We start from the raw sequence: 19,323 nt of genomic DNA, 5'->3' as shown, positions 1-19,323 counted from the left end.
CAAATCCAATAATACATAAAAGGAATAACACATAATGACCAAGTGGAATATAGCCCATAAATTTAAGATTAGCTTAACATTTGCAAAATGTTAAATAAATTTGATGACAATTTACTTATATTAAAAGACCAAAAAATAATATCACCATGTCAACAGATGTAGACAAATCAATTGCACACCAAAAAATCAACATTCATTCATTATAAAAATACAAAAAGACCTCTTAACAAACCAGAAGTACAAGGTCTCTCAATTTGATAAAAGGCCTTTATGAAAACCTATAGGTAACATCTCACTTAATGGTAAAAGACTACATACTTTTCCCTAGGATCAAAAACAAGGTAAGGCTTCTCTCACCACTTCTATTCTGCATTTATTGAAGATCTTAGTACAATAATACTAAAATAAATAAAAGGCATACAGGGTTGAAAAGAAATAAAAGGCATAAAGGTTATTTATAGACAGCATGATTGTATCTGTAGAAAATCCTAAGAATCTAAACTATCTAGAGGCTAACCTACGAACCTCCAACTAATAAGAAGTTAGTTTAGTACAGTAAGAAAACAAAATTAAACTTGACTTTTAAGTCACACAATATGTAAAAATTAACTCAAAAGAGATCATAGGCCAAAATGTAAGAGCTAAAATTACACAACTTTTAGAAGAAACCACAGTAGATAAACCTCAAGTTTGGATTAGGTGAAGATTTGTTAAACAAGATACATGAAGCATGAACTATAAAGGAAAAACATGCATACACTGAATTTCATCAATGTTAACATTTTCCTCTTCAAAAGAAAATCAAAAGAGAAGCTATAAATTGGAGGGAAATCGTTGGGAAGCAAATACCTGTCAAAGAATTATTATCTAAGAATATAAAGAACTCTTTCAACTCAAGAAGACAACCCAATTATTTCAAATGGGCAAAAAATTTAAATAGACATTTCACCAACGAAGATATGCAGACGGGCAAAGCACACGAAACGATGCTTGACATCACTGGCAAAGAGAATAATACAAATTAAAATCACAATGAAATACCGCTATACACCCACTAGAAGAGCTAAATTTAAATGATATCAACAAGAGTTTGTGAGCATATGGTTCAAATAGAACTTTCATACAATTCTGGTGAGAATGAAAATAGTACAACCACCTTGGAAAACATTTTGGCAATTTCTTAAAAAGTGAAACATATACTTACCACATGATTCACCAATTCTACTCCTAGGTATTTACTCAAGAGAACTAAAACCATATGTCCACACAAAGACTCATTCATAGCAACTTCATTTGTAATATCCCCAGATTGGAAAACACCCAAATGGCCATCAACCAATGAACTGTAATATGTCTATACAATGGAATACTGCAGAACAATAAACTAGAATGTACTATTGATATAAACAACATGGATGGGTCTCAAATACTATGTTCATTAAAACAAGTCAGAACCTCTCCTGACTTATGCTTATCTGACTGCATTTATATAAAATTATAAAAACTGCCAACTAATAATCTATAGTGACAGAAGGTAAATCTGTGACTCCACAGGCAAGAAAGAGAGAAGGTTAAATTGCAATGGGATGAAGATAGTTTTAGGGTGATAAATATGTTTATTATTTTGGGTGATAGTTTCAGTTACCATATGTCAAAATGTGCCAAATTGTACACTGAAAATATGTGCAGTTTAATGTACATTAATTATACCTCAATAAATCTGTTTTTTAAAAAACACTATCATAGCATTGTCCTCACATTTTCAATGTTCACAAATTAAAGGGAATGCTTAAAATATATTCCACTGCCTCAACTCCCAAGGACACTAACTTCAAAAGAAAGAGTTAAAACACTACTGTTAAATATGCTGGATAAATGACCGGTATGCTCAATGTCAGGCATAAGAGGTGGCAGCCTCCACTGGGCTCTCCCCTGCTCCCTGTGTGTTTTCCTCTCCTCAGGGGGCTTAAGAGCCGACTGGCATACTCACTGGCAAGGCAGTCATCGATGTCCTCCTCACAGTCCATACCACTGAAGCCTGGTGGACATTCACACATGTAGCTGCCCTGGGTGTTATGGCAGAGACCATGGTTCATGCAGGGCTTGGAGATACACTCGTCAATGTCAATGGTACACCTCTGACCTAGGAACACAGGGCCAATAAATGACCTAGTCCTTGGAAGCTGATTCCCACAAAAATCTACGCGGGACCTGAGCTTAGCTGGGGTGCATGGAGCTATTCCACAGACAAACTGGTTGGCCCCCTGCTTTAGGAAGTTCCAGGAAGACTTCTGTGGCCTAGGAAGTTGCTGCCAAAGTGCTTAAACTCCCTGAAGAACGAACATCATGTCTTGAGAGGCTTGGGTTGCAGCCTTCCAGCCTCTAGAGGGCCCCGAAGACACGGACAATGGAAAGGCTTTCTAAGCCATTCCAATTAGCAGCTCCTGTGCAAAACCTGTGTACTCTTGACAAGATGGACAGGCCTCAAAAGACCAGCAGGGCCTTCCATATGATCTGATAACCTGACCACTTTGTTTAAAATCAGAATGCATGTTCTTGGCTTCACACCCATGTTCTTACCTTGCCAGCCAGGAGCACACAAGCAGGTATAACTCTCAAAATTTGATGACTCTTTGCAAACAGCAGCATTCTCACAAGGGTTTGGGGAACAGGGAGCCAATACTGTCTGACAATTCTTGCCTGGAAAGTAAATGACAGATAAACAGGTAAGAAAACGAAAATTTTCCCAAGTTGTATCCCAAGGATGTTCTCCAAATTCCAGTCAAAAGTCCTGATTAAGAGGCTTTGAAAATGGAGAAACCCATGATCTTTTCAGCATTGGCTCTGATATTGCTAACTGTGTAACCTTGGGTAAGATACTTAGGGACCTCCTACAACTGTGATTTTATGAACTAGGCCTGTTAAATGTAGTTTCCCTACATTACTATTTCTTTTTTTTTTTTTTTTTTTTTGAGACAGAGTCTCACTCTGACTCTCAGGCTGGAGTGCAGCGATGCGATCTCGGCTCACTGCAACCTCCACCTCCCAGGTTCATGCCATTCTCCTGCTTCCACCTCCTGAGTAGCTGGGACTACAGGAGCCCGCCACCACACCTGGCTAATTTTTTATATTTTTAGTAGAGACGGGGTTTCACCATGTTAGCCAGGATGGTTGCAATCTCCTGACCTCGTGATGCGCCTGCCTCGACCTCCCAAAGTGCTGGGATTACAGGGTGAGCCACTGCGCCCGGCCTACTATTTCTTCTAGAGGGGAAAAAGTAACAATGTGCTATCAAGTCTTTCAGGTAACACAGTCATGCTATGGCTATTCTGCTACTCTACACAACTTAGAGTCACTATTAACAGCTGCTATTAACAGCTCAAGACTCCAGGGAAGTAATAACTCAGTCATGCTCCTGACTGCATGCCGCAACCTGATGAAACAGGCAAAGGTATTGTCTATGTTTGTGTTTTGTTCCCTCTGAATGAGGAAAATAGATGAAGAGGAGATAAACAAGTCATAGAAATATAACCAATCACAAGAAGGCAATAATAAGCCAGTAGAAAACAAAGAATAAATGTCCCAAGCACACTCCGCACATAACACCTGAAACAAAGAACAGCTATGTGACATGCAGTCACACTCACGTCTTCTCAGTTGTAACAGCCGTCGAAGGGGTGACACCTCTGAGTGAGATGTAGCGGTACTGAATGCGGGAAGTAAAAAGGCCATTAAGAGGAAAAGCTTCATATTCAAAGAGACCTACAGGTAAATCCTAGATGTACCACTTACCTATATGACCTTGAGCAAGCAAGCTCCCTTTGCCACAGCCTCCTCATGTGTAAAATGGCAATAGGAACTTCTACATTGTAGAATTATTGAGGAATACATTAAATAATCCAAAGTACAAAAAGTGTCTGGCACATAGTAAATTACCAAGAAGTGGTAGCTGTATTCTTGAAACTAAGACAAATAGCTAAAGTCCTGGAAACATTCAAATGATAGACAACCATCATCTATGTGCCTGGTTCCAGTCATATACAATTAAAAAAAATTTCCTTTCAAATACTGAAGTACAATGTAGGCAAATGACTGTCCACCACTTGCATCTTAGGAGGCCACAATGTTTCCTCAAAGCTCAAGATCCAGTCAGTAAGGGCAGGAAGGACAACTGAGGAGTGAGCCCTCGGAGGAGCACTGCAGCCCCACAGACCTGGGCACTGAGACTCAGGCACTGACAAAGCAAGGTCAAGTATCCCTTCTGGTCCCTGCTGGTACCTCCAGGACCCACCTGTGTATGGCAGCACACAGTGGCAAGTGTAGCCACTTATGTCATCAAAGCAGGTTCCTTGGTTCAGGCATGGATTTGAGGCACATTCATCAATATTCACCTGGCAGTTATAGCCTGTAGACAAAAGGAAAAAACCAAAAACAGTAAAACTTTCTGACAGCCTCATCAATTTCTAACCAATTCTCTTTGGGGGTAAAAACTGAACACATCAGAAATTGCATTCATTTCTTCAGGCCACTGAAATACCTGTTCATTCATTTCAGCCCCATGTCCCTGACATACAGTCAGTAAATGACAGCAGTCAATTAGTTGAAAAGATGAATGGAAAAACAGTCTATTCTAATGGTCTGAAAGCCTAATGCCCCTCCAACTACAAATAACTTCTCAATAATGAAGTTCTTGGTTCAAAAGCTTGTTGCATGATCTATTTATTATTTATTTATTTTTGAGACAGGGGGTCTCACTCTGTCATTCAGGCTGGAGTGCAGTTGTGTAATCATGGCTCACTGCAGCCTCGACCTCTCAGGCTCAGCAATCCTCCCACCTCAGCCTCCTGAGTAGCTAGAACCACAGGTGCATGCCATCATGCCCACTTGATTTTTTAAATTTCTTGTAGAGATGAGGTCTCATTATGTTGCCCAGGCTGGTCTCCAATTACTGCGGCCAAGTGATCCTCCCACCTCACCCTCCCAAAATGCTGGGATTACAGGTGTGAGACATCGCACCCAGCCAATAGCTTGTTGCATGATAAACATAAGCCCTTTGTATATAACATTTCTGGTCAGGAAAAGGGATGATGTTTTTGAATATATTAATCAAAGCCTCTGGTTTATGCCCATTTTTTCATAGGCACCATGTCTACCACCCATGTGGTACTTCCTGAAGTTACAAAGCTGTTTTCTCCTGAATCAAGGCATGAAACCTTCTCCCACTAAGAAAAGGATAAAAGGAATAAAAGATTAGTGGAGATAGCACAGTACCCAAATACTGCACACCTTTGCATCTCCAACAGGGCCTGGCACAGAAGCTTAAAATAGAGAAACTATGGCACTGTGGAAAAGAAAACATGGTCTAGGAATGCAGAGGTATGGGTTCAAGGAGTATTCTGCTGCTCACTGGGCATATAACTTGGGATTTTACCTTTTGAATTTTATTTTGTTCACTGATAAGCAAGTCTCATAAGATAAAGAAATAGAAGTGTTTTGAAATCTACAAGTTTCTTTGCCAATGTAATACAATATATCAGAAAATTAATGGCTGAAATACGGTCTCAGAGAAGTTTCAAGTAATCAAATAAAGTGGCTCTAAAACAGGCTGATGTATCACAATAGCACGGCACAATATTTGAGTGAGGAAATCAATGAATAAATAGACAGATGAGTGCAAATATAATGATTTACCCACACAGCTCTCTTTTGTGAGTTTCCAAGAGAAAACTGATGGTAGAAATACAACAGTGATAACTCAAAAGCAGACTTTACACAATTCCCATGACTATACATTTGTTGGGTAGGCCAGCAGTCCTCCAACGTTTTTGGCACCAGGGATTGGTTTCGTGGAAGACAATTTTTCCATGATCCGGGGTTGCGGGGATGATTTTAGGATGATGATTCAAGCACATCCCATTTATTGTGCACTTTATTTTTATTATTATAATATTACACTGTAATATACAATGAAATAGTTTTACAAGTCACTATAATGTAGAATTGGTGGGAGCCCTGAGCTTGTTTTCCTGCCACTAGACAGTCCCATCTGGAGGTGATGGGAGACAGTGACAGATCATCAGGCATTAGATTCTTATAAGGAGCACACGACCTACATCCTTCACATGTGGAGTTCACAATAGGGTTCGCAGTCCTATGAGAATCTAAGGCCACCACTGATCTGACAGACACAGAGCTCAGGTGGTAATGTGAATGATGGGGAGTGGCTATAAATACAGATGAAGCTTTGCTCCCTGGCCGGCTGCTCACCTCCTGCTGTGTGGCCTGGTTCCTAACAGGCCACACACAGGTACTGGTCTGTAGCCTGAGGGCTGAGGACCTCGGGTGTAGACCAAAGATGACTAAGTAACTAAGAATATCTCAATGTGTTAAAAAGTTTGTTGAAAGAGTTCTGAACATGTGGATTCTTCCTTGATATTACTACTATCTTAATTATAGTAAGCATAATATTTTCATTCTACTTCCATATATCTATTTGAACTATCATAGACTCAAACCTGGACCAGGAAGCTTATAATTAGACACTTGGCCAATGCTGTAAAACTGGAGTCTTAACTGCTCATCTTAAATATTACCATTTCAGGCCGGGCGCGGTGGCTCATGCCTGTAATCCCAGCACTTTGAGAGGCCGAGGTGGGCAGATCACCTGAGGTCAGGAGTTTGTGACCAGCCTAACCAACATGGAGAAACCCCGTCTCTACTAAAAATACAAAATTAGCCGGGTGTGGTGGTATATGCCTGTAATCCCAGCTACTAGGGAGGCTGAGGCAAGAGAATGGCTTGAACCCAGGAGGCAGAGCTTGCAGTGAGCCAACATCACGCACCATTGCACTCCAGCCTGGGCAACAAGAGCAAAACTCTGTCTCAAAAAAAAAAAAAAAATTACTATTTCAATAGGTTACCTCTCTGCTAGGCTGAAGGTAGAAATTGTATCTATTCATGTTTTTATTCTCCAAGTGCCTTACAAGTCTAATTGCTCAATATGTTTGTTACACGAATGAATGAAAAAGAGAAAAGGAAACTAAGAAGTGACTCAAGCAGTATTCAACAACAAGAGGACAAAGAGCAGACGCAGAAAGATGTACTTTTGTTTTCACCTTTAAAGCCCTTCTTGCAAGTACACCTGTATCCATTCACCAGATTGTCACAAGTTCCTCCATTCTGGCATGGATTTGAAAGGCATTCATTTTTGTCCACTTCACAGTTGATGCCAACCCAGCCTGCATCACAGAGACACTTATATCTGAAAGAAGACAAAACTTTTTACTATAGGAGGTATAAATGTATGATTGAGTCATAGAGTGAAATACAGGACTTGGTGAAGAAATGGGGCAAACTGATCTCATTTCTACTTTCATGGAACTACCCTTGCATCACCTTGCACATGGTGTGTACCATGTGGCCCTATCGGGTGTATCCAGTAAAGAAACCTTTTTGGTGCTTTCCTGGCTCACTAAGTTAGTGAAATTATAATGAAATTTCTTATGTAAACTATGGTTTGTATAATATATTGGGCCACTCTGAAGGAAACAATATCATGGATAAATCTGCACAATGTATGTTACTATACATAGAACTAAAGTAAAGCAAACATTAAGATCATTAGTTTTTGGTGCCAAATAGATACCTAGGTCACTGTCAGGGACCCTGAGCCACTCTAAGATGCTCCTGGGATATTTCATATCTAAGTCATGCTTTGTCTTGACCTAAAACTTGGCTTCAGAAAGCACTTAGGGTATTCTGCAGGAAAAGGCACAAGAATGAAGGTATTTGAAATGTAAATATAATCTCCAATTTGAACATCACTAACACTTAGAATGTGGTATCAGGAAATGATAGCTTTCTTATCGGGAGAATTTTAAGAAAACGAGAGATGGATAAGGGTGCCCTGAAGGCTGCTAAACTCTGAAACACCAATACTGAGTTAATTCATTTTTAAATAACTGTATTTACTATTTGCCTCTAAACACTCTTTATCCTTTCATCTTTCAAAGTTTGGCAAAGGAAAATGTCCAAAGCCATATCCTATGGCAAACACAGGAGGAGTATAAGAGTGTCTCGTGAGACCTAAGGTCACTCTATGATTCTAGAAAATCACTAACACATCACACAAGTCTGTAGGGCTTAAAAATTGCAAATGTTTTATCAGAGATATTTCTAAAGTTGGCTGAAGCGGCCCTACTTCAGAGCACACACTGGCACTGTGACAGAACAGAGCTGAGCTATGTTTAAGCAGGGGAAAAAAAATCAAAAGCTAGAACATTCTTCAGAAATCATTCCAGTAATACGTACTAAAAACATAACTTCCTAAGAGTCACACAATGAGTATGGGTTCCTCCCATGAGGTGCTTGCTAATGACCCATATAAGGGAGACATTCCTCCTTATGTTCCATCTAGGTCCTCACTTATGGAAGGGAGGGGCCAGCTTCCATGGATTAAATGGTAATTCAGAAGGCTTTGATGCAGACTACCAAATCTTCAGCAAAGTTTCAGCTCAAGGCCCCATTTGACAACTTCAGGCTGTCATCAGTACTACAAGCCAACTGGTTTAACACAGGTCAATAAGAAACTATTACATGGGGCAGCTACTCACCCACTGAGACCTCCAGTACAGTTTCCATGGATGCAGGGATTGCTCAGGCATTCGTTCACCTGTGAGTAGCAGCTGGGGTGATGGGGTCCCTCGGGGCATATACAGCGGAAACCATTCACACCGTTGATACATGTTGCACCCTTGCGACAAGGATTGGAGGCACACTCATCAATGTCAATGTTACATCTCTGCCCTGTGGAGAAGGGGGACAGTGTTATTCACATCCTAAATGCTTAGGAAATAGACCCAAAACTATAAGACATTATGTTGACATCCTTCATCTGCTCAGGCCATAAGGTGCCTTGGGGCACTAAATGTCAAGATGTAAGGAATCAGACACCCAATAACACTTAATGCCATGCAAAGGAGCAAAGAGCATTGACTTTTGATAATCCAGGAAAGCTAACAAAAGGCTGGAAAAGTATTATAGCAATTTGGCATTTTCTTTCAACTCAGAAATGCGGAAACTTCACAAGGTTCTAAGAAGAGAATGTCAAATGTTACCAAAGAAGGCTTCTCTTCTTAATGCTGTCCCGAGTACAACTCAAAGAAGCATTCATTAACATGCTTTGTGCTGGTTTAGCACAAATTCATTTTCTCAGTTAGCCTCTTACATTTCTATTTATGGTAAATCCAAATTAACTGGAATGCTTAATGAATGGGCCAGTAACTTAATCCAATAATTAAATTGATTGTAAAGAAAGGCTATTTTGTTTTCATTCTTAGAGCCGTATTAATCCATTTTTTTTTTGACCTCAGGAAGTAGAGTCTCAAAGTATAATTTTGTTGTCCTCTGATATTAGAGAAAATAATGCAGTCTGTCACTGTAGACCTATGGTTCTTAAAATTTAATGTTTAAGAACATTATCATCATTAAGATAATGTTAAGAACATTATCATCATTAAGAACATTATCATCATTAAGAATAAAATCTTCACTTTAAGTTGTTACTTTAAGTGGAGATTCCTAGGCCCTATCACCATAGATTGTGATGAATAGAATCTAGCAAACCATATTTTTTAAAATGTAGGTGGTGTAAAAACCAGATTTTGAGAAATTCTGTTCTAGACAATTATTACTTATCATCATCATCATACAATGTAGATACTGGGAGTAAGTGAAATTGAAGTGAATATGTAGCTCCTCCAAGACATAGCCAAGTTGCTCTTTAAAAAGATGTCTGCTATAACCTTGATATTTCTTAGGCTGAATAAAGTAATATAGGCCAGTTATACAAGTGTTTCCATTTGTTACACTTTGAGTAACTGAGATTTAACTATATATTCCAAAATGATATGAAATGTTAAAATTACCTATAATTCTATAAATGAGGGGCATCAAGCAACTGTTATGAATTTATATATTTCAAAGAATACAATGTTCTGATTCTGATTTTGAAAACATGCATTTTTCTCATTTAAGAAAGAGCAATCCTGTATTTAGAACAGGACATTCCAAATGAAATAGATACCCACTCCTATGAAGTATGAGTATTCACATTTTTTCATCCTCCATTGCTCTCTAAACCATCATCGGTGGTTCTTGTGGTAAAAACCCATAATCTGGAAGTGGCTGCTGTTTTCCTCTTAAGTGTTTTATTAATAGCTTATTTTTAAGTACTATTTCCTTGGCCTCAACCACTGATTCTTTGAGCTGTTTGTCAGTGGCACCAAAATATGAACCAGAGCTCTTCAACCACACAGTTAGCCTCAGCCTGTAATATAGTGGAGGATGACAGGAAAAAGGTTTTTTCATTTTTGGTCTTTTCTTGGAAGCATCTCCTCAGAAGCCACTCCCCCCAAGTTTTCTTTATTTGCTTTTAAACTCTTTGCAGAATAAATTTTCAAGCCATCTTTATCTGAAAGTATTAAATGCAGTCTACTATGTTGATTGACAGCTGTTCCATCAGGAAGGTCCGACCCTCAAGGAGTTTCCACTGAGCATCAGCAAAGTCCAGTGGAAGGCCAAGCAATTTGTTGGGCTCAGTGACTGAAATGAGAAGTTACCCAGTGTTTCTTCTGACTCAGCACTCAATAAATTGGTGTTTAATAAATGAAAACATGGTATAGTCCACACTTCAGAGTCTGGCATTAGCTAGCAAAAGTGCTATATTTGAGTCCCATTCATTCGTTCATTCAGCAACATTCACTAAGTGTTTCCTGTGTGCTAGACATTGCTTTAGACACTCGCTATAAAGATGATTAAACAAGGTCTCTGCCTTCTGGGAACTCACAGTCCTCACTGCAACTCACTGGCAGAGGCCATGAGTATATACATCAAGGTCTGTCTCTCAGTTGCCTTATTTGTTAAATGGGTATAGTAGAACTTCCTTTCTGGATTGTTACAAGAATTCAGGAAGATAATGGGTATGAAGGTGCTTTGTAAAACTGAAAAGCAGTTTATAGAAGTATCACATAATTCCTTACCTTCCCCCATTTAAAAAGGTTCTAAGAGAACAGACAACTTAGTATTAAAACAAAAAAAAATCCTCTTTAAAGCTGTCAAAGCTATTATTAGAATGATACAGGAAAAATATATTAAAATAAAACAAGAGCAAGAATAAAACTCCTCACATTTACCACTCATGAGTATATACCACAGTTGTCTCTGATGTTTTTAGCAGCTGATTAAAAAAAATCATCTCGGACGTAGGCAACAGTTCCATGAACAGGGGACCACCTAGTAACCAAAACATTCCATTTCTTATAAGGTTTCATGCTACACCTTAGGTTTATTTTAGAATATTTTTAGCCTATGTTCTCCCTTCTTGACCTTCCTGGTTTGCTGAATGTTAAAAAGAGAAAGAATATGATTCATTGGCATTTTGAAAAAATGAGTCCAGTAGAAGCCTTATATAAATAAACACACACACACACACACACACACACACACACACACACACACACACACACTACAACAGGCCCCTAATCAGGATGTCCAGTGTAGTGGGAATGAGCATGGGCTCTGGGGTCAGATTGCCTGGGATGTAATTCTGGCTGCTGTGCACTGGTAACATTACTTAACCTCTCTGTGTTCTGGGTTTCTTATTCTGTAGGTATTCTCAACAGCAGTGACAATTGAGACTAGGCACTTAATTTAGTGCCCAGCTCAAAATTAGTTCTTCATAAATGTTACCTATTCTCTTTGTATTACCCACTTATCAACAATGTACCTATTATCTTATCTAGCAGGAATTGTGTATTCACTTGACTGCCACTTGATCTAGGAATAACAAGTTTCAGGATGCAGAACATCAGGCCACTACAGCAGCACTGGGCATTGGGCATGACAGTTTTCATCAGATTTGGCTTCTCAGTGATCTTTCACTGAACAGGGATCACTGTGACCCATTTGGGTGCAAACTTTCCTTTCTAATGTCCACAATCATACCAAATAGGAGAAATTCTTGTGAAATAGAGAGCAAAGTACATTCTTGGCAAATGAATGGTGGACATTTACTTCACTTTGCTCTGGCTGCTTTTTGCAGACTATCAAAAACTCTGAAGGGTGTTTCTCACATTTGGGTACAAACAACCACATGGAAATTATTAAAGAGTAACATGTTAGTGGCTGCTTCTGTGTGTCACTGTCCAGAAAGAACAGAATGTACAGTGTGTGCCTTCTGATGACGCCAAGAAGAAACTCAGGTGTGTCAGTGAGGGGCCTCAGGTTTCTGCAGTAGTAGCCTCTAGCACTTTTTGATCAGGATGGTAAAAGATAAAGGTAATATTCACAAGTAAAGGGAGCGAAGATGTGTGTGTTTGTGTGTGTGTGTGTGTGTGCATGTCCATGCACATGTGTGTATGTGTAAATGCCTAGGCTATTTATACTTTAAGAGGAGTTATATTCAAAATTCTTCTAGCCATTTACTTTCTTCCTCCTGGGCAGAAAGATCTCTCTCATGCTACCCAAATTAGGGTGGTCTCCCCAAGCTCTGACCTCATCCAACAATATTTCAGAAGACGAAGTACCCAGAAATAAGCATTCAGTATTTTCACAGAATTCTACCTTGAGTATGTCAAAGAGGAAGTACCCAGAAACAAGCATTCAGTATTTTCATAAGATTTTACCTTGAATATATCTTTACGGAAGGCCTTGACTACTACCTGTAGTCAGTAAACATAGCTTTGGAAGCAATGTAACTCAAGCAAAGCAAAGGCAATTTATGGTCTGTCTAGGAATTATTTTCTGGTAGCAATAAACACATAATCGAAAAACTCTAATTAATGAAAAGTATCTTTCAGTTAAGGTCTGTGAACAGAAAACTGATCTAGAGAAGCAGAGAAACAGACTACTAACCTTCCAGAGAGACAAAGAAATAGGAAACACTTGAAAAGCAATATTCGTTTGGATGCTATATTCCCAAAGTGATAGGGCTGAAGGAGGGGCCTTGCAGTAAAAGGAGCTTTACCTGTGAATCCTGGTGAGCAGACACAACTGTAGCGATTAATGCCATCCATACAGATTCCATGGATACAAGGGTTACTTGCACAGTCATCAAAATTAATTTCACAATTAACCCCTGGAAGAGAAAACCCAAGGGAAACCATTCAATATTACCACAGAAATACTAAGGTTTTCTGCTTGTGATGCAGCAACGTGGTAAGAAATCTAAGGTGAATTCCAGCCAACCCTGGACAGAATAAAGCAGCAGTTCTCAAAATGCAGTCCACAGACTCTTTCAGGAAGATATAGAGGTCCAAAGGATTTTATTAATCATACTTAGCCATGATCTTTCCTTTTCACTGTGCTAACATTCAAACTGATGGTGCAGAGGCAATGGGGTGAAACTGATCGCATCAGCATGAATCAAGGCAGTAGAACCAAACTGTACTATAATTATTCTACTGCTCACCTCCACATGCCACAGTTAAACAAGCAAAAACACCAGTTTCACTCAAGAGTGGCTTTGTTGTGGAAGTTAAAATTAGTAACTTTATAATTTTAATAAATCTCGAACCTTGAGTAATGTCTACTACTCCATGTGATGAAATGGAAGTATACATAAGGCATTTCTGTGGCATGCCAAGTACGAGAGTTGTCTCCAGGAAGAGCTATAATGCTATTGTTTGAGCTGTGAGTTGAAATAGCTGCTTTCTTCATGAAACCCCATTTTAATTGAAAGAGCAACTGACAGACAAACCAGGGTTAATCAGAATTGAGTATTTAGCAAATATTAAGTGAAAGCAGCAAACCTGTCATTTTGAGGAAAAGCAAATTGACAGTATTTTTGCCAAAGATAAAACTTAAGCTTTCGAATCAAAATTAGAATTTTGGAATTTGTATCTATCACTGTGAGCTTGATACTGCCTGTCAGTATTATAGGCTAAATTTCAGGATAAATCTTGAGTCTAGTAACTTCCTCCTTAGGTAAGCTGCCTTGTTTTTGCTTTACTGCCCAGATGAATGGAAGAGTTTGGTTATATTAACAGTATACAATCATTATTGTTACCATTATTTGTAAAGAGATATTTGTGAAATATATTTGTAATATATTTTGTAATATATTTGTAATATATTTCACAAATATCTCTTTACAAATAATGGTAACAATATTTACTTTTTATTTTTGTATGAATTTAGTGATGCTTTCTGAGTATCACAGAATAATATTTTGGTAGTTTAAAAAGACTAAAAACAAAAACCGGTAATGAGAATATAAGAAAACGAAACATCCAGGATAAAATGCCATACTTATGATTCACTCATACTTTGTTTTTCTTTCTTTTTTTTTTTTCAGAGATAGGGTCTTGATCTGTCACCTAGACTGGAGAGCAATGACACGAGCACAGCTCCCTGCAACCTCAATATCCCTGGCTCAAGCTATCCCCCCACCTCAGCCTCTCGACAGGTGTGTACCACCTTACCTGGCTAATTTTTATTTATTTTTTGTAGGGACGAGGTTTTGCTATGTTGCCCAGGCTGGTCTCAAACTCCCAGACTCAAGCAATCATCCCACCTCGGCCTCCCAAAATGTTGGGATTACAGGTATGAGCCACTGTGCCCATACTCTGCAATAATGTTTATTAATAATAATTACAGAGGAACAGTTTATTGAGTTCTATGAGCAAAGTACGCTGCTTTGCCTGTCATGTAAGTTTTCTCTAACCCTGTCACCCACCCTGCACATTAGTCTGTGTTAACACCCATTTTACAGACAACAGGGCTGACCTGCACAGTGCCACCATTAGGGCAGGAAAGCTGGGCTCTGAGCCCTGTTTGTGTGGCTCCACAGAATCCTCTTTCCACCACACCGTACTGTCGTCCGTGATTAATGAGGCTATACTGCCTAACTAGCCATAAATGAGGGAAAGATTTCTATATTCCCTGCAGAGAAGTGGATACCTTTAGGAGATGTTTCTAACCCTTGACTGACAACCCCACTTTACCCTCAAACCAAGAAGGCAGCACCCCCTCCCAATGAAGCCCTGATGATCCAATGTGACTCCAGCCCCCATCCACGGTTTGAGTAGGAAAAGATGCCTGGATCAAGCTAGGCCAATGAGATTCTCTCATTACAACACTGAAACACAGACTGTGTGACCTCTGGTCTACAAATGCCCAGTTTCCTGTTATTTTCTCCAAAGCCTTATTATTCAACTGCTTGGAATCTATAAGAGGCTCTGGGTGCTTTAGCTAAGCTCTTTCTGTTTCTTTGTTTTGTTGTTGTTTATTTTTTGTAAATGATGACTTAAACTAGCTCAAGTTGGGCTGTTACTTGCAACACAAAGAAACTTACTTAAAACTTTACTATCATAAAAGCACAGATGAGAGAAGGCACTGAAGGTAACTCTGGGTAGTATATCTCACTTTAAGTACCCAGTGAGTGACTACCACAATTTTAGCTGGCAAACTGTAAAATATTTCTTCCATCCACTCCCCTATCCAAACACCAAACTACCAACTTAGGCCATATAAGTGGAACAGGAATTCTTACTCTAGAACTTGAGACTCAATTCATAATGCCTCGTTTAATGGATTTTCCACCCACGTCCCTGATATATGCCAGCTCTTTCTCCACCCATTACAGAACCACATTTTTTTATGTTGTCTGACCGTTGCTTGCTTTAATTCTCCAGATAACTGCAGGAATGTCTTTGACAGGTTCTGACAGACTCCGGGCCTTCCTTTCCATGCTGCCCACAGATCACTCATATTGACTTCTCACCTTCTCAGTGACAGCTACTTATACCATACCCTCTCTGTCTTCCCCAGAAAACACCTGATATATCCTGGTATAATGATATAATGCCAGAGAAAACAAAGTGCTTGCCAACCCACCACTCACCCAGGTTTCCAGTATGTTTATTATGATGGGAATGATAGCAAAGTCTAAAGCCCCTCGATTCTAAAGACATCCAGTCAATTGCTTGTAAATCTCTCAAATTTCTTTTCCTACTGTAATTTCTCATATCTGAGGAACAGCCCGGAAGCAAATTGCTTTTGGAAGTTTTCACAAAGATCTATTCACCCTTTTAGTGAGTTATCTAAATGTGGGGAGGGAAAGGCATTTTCAGCTGTGACGGCATGGGATGTTTTCGTATGCCTGAGCAATTCAAAAAGGACTTTGTTTTCAAACTTGGCATGTATGAAGCCTTGGGTAAAGACCACAGCCTTTGACAAATTTGAAGAAATGGATTTGGAAACAGTAAAAGAAAATGAGGGTAGCTAACTACCTTCTCCACCTCTGCTCTCTACATAGGTCATTTGCCTTACATCCAGAGTGAGTTCTCAATAAATCACTCCTTTATATTGTTGGCAGGTTTCCTCCTAACAAAGGCACACATTGGTTAATCTTCCACTAATACATTTTCCTTTGATCTGGAACATAGTACTTCTCTGTCCACTAACCATAGTTGTGACCATAATCATTCATCTAATAAGTAAAACAGAACCATTCAAACCTGTGAGATGCTGCTGCCTGAGAAAATAATTCCACATCCCCCCAGAAAGGAGCAGCATGTCCTCACGACCAACAAGGAGTCATTCAACCAAGGTCAGAGAACAATGATGAACTCTGAGGATAGGAAATGACAGCTCTGCGTTCTACTTTAGTTACTGTGGTGTGTTGTATCTCCTCTTCCTTAGAATCCCCCAAGATGGCTAAGGCCCCACCAGAGACAAGTGACTGAAGAAACATGTCACACTAAAGAGAGTGAACTGTGAAAGAGAAAATACATTAAAGGAAGGGAAGAAGGAAAGAAGAAGGAAGGAAGGAAGGAAGGAAGGAAGGAAGGAAGGAAGGAAGGAAGGAAGGAAGGAAGGAAGGGAGGACTGAATTTATTAATCTGAGTGGGGTAGAACTTAAAGAAAAAAAAGATAATATAGCCACAAAAAAGAGGGTTTTAATTTTAAATCATTAATTTTAATTTTTGAAGTGGTATGCCTCTATTTAACAAAACACACACACACACAAAATCATCAGACTGACAGAGCTATTGTCTCTGACTTCTCCACTGGCTAGGGCCATTTGCCTTGAGACATTTATGTTTGTGGCTTTGGCTGTGCTTCTCAGAATCAGGACTGTTTTTTAGGTATCTGAGCATATGCCAACAGTCTGAAACATCTGTGTAAATAGATTTGAGAAACAGTGAAAACCCCATACCAAACATAAACAGAGTGGGCTTACCTGACGTGCCCGGCTGGCAGTTGCACTGGTAGCCATTGACCAGGTCGATGCAGCGACCATCGTTCAGGCAAGGGCTGCTGTAACATTCATCAATCTGGTCACTGCAGATAGCGCCCATGTACCCGGGATTGCAGATGCAGGTGTAGGAATCAATACCATCCTGACACTGACCATGGTGGCAAGGATCGGGGTCACAGTTGTCAATGTTCTCCTCACACAACACACCAGTGAAACCTTTGGAAAGAATTTTATCAAGGATTCTCAAAGACCAAGGCAGATACTCCACACCAGAACACAAGTGTAGCTACATCCATTTACTCTAACATTCCATGTGTGGTCAATTAATACTGCAGGCCTTGAGCAGTAGAAAATGATGATCTGCATTGATTTAGAAAGCATGCCTGGAGAGAGGTGCTTAAAATAAAGACTTGCAAATCAAATTTTAGAACTGAAATACCTTTGCAACTGATCAATAATTTCATTGCAGAGATGCTTTAACTGCATCTTCATCTCTTATTAGGCTTCAGGTGTAACAGCTCAAAACATTTTTCCTTTATATATTTATCTTTGTATTTCTTTCTTCCCAAGCCCAATATACAGGTTAATGATTTCAAGTATCTTATGTCCCCAATTCTGACTTTGGAGGTAAGAGAGCTTTATTTTACTTCTCTCAACTCCTCTGAGAGTATTATGCATATATAGTAGTTTTAAATAAATACTGGTTGAATAAAATGAATGAACCTATTATGAGCATTTAAAAGAAAAAGAGACAAGTAAGAGTTCGTTTCTTCGAGGTTTAAATAGACAAACATTATATCTTTCCCTAAAAGACTCCAGGAGTCCTCTCCCCACTTTTAAACCTGAACTAAAGGTTTTTAATCTCTTTGAAACTTATCCTCTACAAGAAGAATCTGGCCAGGGGAAGACAAAATCTGGATTCTCCGACAAGGGGTAACTATTTGCAAAAAGAAAGAAAGTGGCTTATCTGAGTTGTCCTAAACTAAGTAGGTCTAATAATTAAAATGTTAACTTTTTGTACTAATTTTCACAACTAAATTTGCTTTTCTGTGGTCAGAAATAAATTATATGCATGATGCCTGTAATCTTTAAGACTCCATTCTCTAAAATTAGATAAATGTCTTGAATTATATAACTTCTTTCTCAAGCAGTCAGATAATAAAGAAGTTCGCTTCTAATAATTTCTAGCCTTTCTGTACAATATTTGCCTATGTAAAAGGAAATGTGTAATAGGGAACAGCTGACTTACTGAAATCCAATCCCAAGTACAAAATGTGATTACAAACTCAGAAATGCAGAATATTTGTGCACAGATCGTTTTTGACTCTAGTTGCAGAAGTCAGCAAAGAGGACCCAAACTTTCCCGTTAGAGCTCTCTCTCCTGTCATTTACACACTTGACTCTCAATCCTATTTGGTGTCTTTTATGCAGAATACCCCTGCACTTGTACACATTCAGCCTTTAAATTTCTGGGCCTTCTTTCAGTCACTTGCTTCAAGAAACACAGAGCCAGGCCTCCTGCTGAGAAGCCCCAATGAAAAATAGCTTTCAACTGGATTTCTTCTCTTTCCTAAATGAGTAAATCTAGCCAGCTGGAAACTTAACTGCTGCCAAAATCTGTCCCAGAAAGACATGGATACCAAATGGAAATATCTGGGCCAGACCACTGTTGTGGTGGAGGAGGCAGGTGCTGTAGAAAAAGAGAGCAGCAAAAAATTTGCTAGAAGCAGCTCTTCCTAAACACAGAGGAGCCTGTGGGAGTGGACTGGCCTGGTAGAGCAGCTAGCAGAGGACAGGGACAATCACCCTATTTTGTTCAGATGGACCTACCAAGGAGATGAAAAGTGAGAAGAATCTTACCTGTGGCACACTGGCATTCATAGCCATTAGGGTGATCGATACACTTTGCCCCATTCAGACACGGAGTACTGGAACAGTCATCAATATCAATCTGGCAAACTGGCCCAGTAAAACCTCAAAAAGGGACAGTGGTAACATGAGTCGAAGGATTATCTTATGTCTTCCTTTACCACGAGAATGATGTCCAAGGAGGAGTGGGTTAG

At 39.3% G+C, this 19,323-nt stretch overlaps 2 protein-coding genes across 3 annotated transcripts in view; both read right to left on the bottom strand.

Moving 5' to 3' along the window:
* LOC116468019 (putative neuroblastoma breakpoint family member 7) overlaps positions 1-19,323 on the bottom strand; it is a 901,770-nt gene that overhangs the window by 112,078 nt on the left and 770,369 nt on the right. The window lies entirely within an intron of this gene.
* Positions 1-19,323, bottom strand: part of NOTCH2 (notch receptor 2) — a 164,222-nt gene that overhangs the window by 39,046 nt on the left and 105,853 nt on the right. For both annotated transcript variants that reach the window (XM_032151593.2, XM_058439383.1), the window contains exons 10-17: positions 19,121-19,234; positions 17,243-17,476; positions 13,025-13,135; positions 8,613-8,805; positions 7,116-7,261; positions 4,292-4,405; positions 2,581-2,700; positions 1,991-2,143 (exon numbers count right to left, since the gene is read on the bottom strand). In XM_032151593.2, the coding sequence (XP_032007484.1) occupies positions 1,991-2,143; positions 2,581-2,700; positions 4,292-4,405; positions 7,116-7,261; positions 8,613-8,805; positions 13,025-13,135; positions 17,243-17,476; positions 19,121-19,234 (1,185 nt within the window). The remainder of the gene's footprint in view (positions 1-1,990; positions 2,144-2,580; positions 2,701-4,291; positions 4,406-7,115; positions 7,262-8,612; positions 8,806-13,024; positions 13,136-17,242; positions 17,477-19,120; positions 19,235-19,323) is intronic.

This window comes from Hylobates moloch, unplaced genomic scaffold (assembly GCF_009828535.3).
Source record: "Hylobates moloch isolate HMO894 unplaced genomic scaffold, HMol_V3 SCAFFOLD_5, whole genome shotgun sequence".
NCBI classification, from domain to species: Eukaryota; Metazoa; Chordata; class Mammalia; order Primates; family Hylobatidae; genus Hylobates; species Hylobates moloch.
The sequence above is the reverse complement of the archived record's forward strand: the minus strand, read 5'-3'. Positions and strand labels throughout refer to the sequence as shown.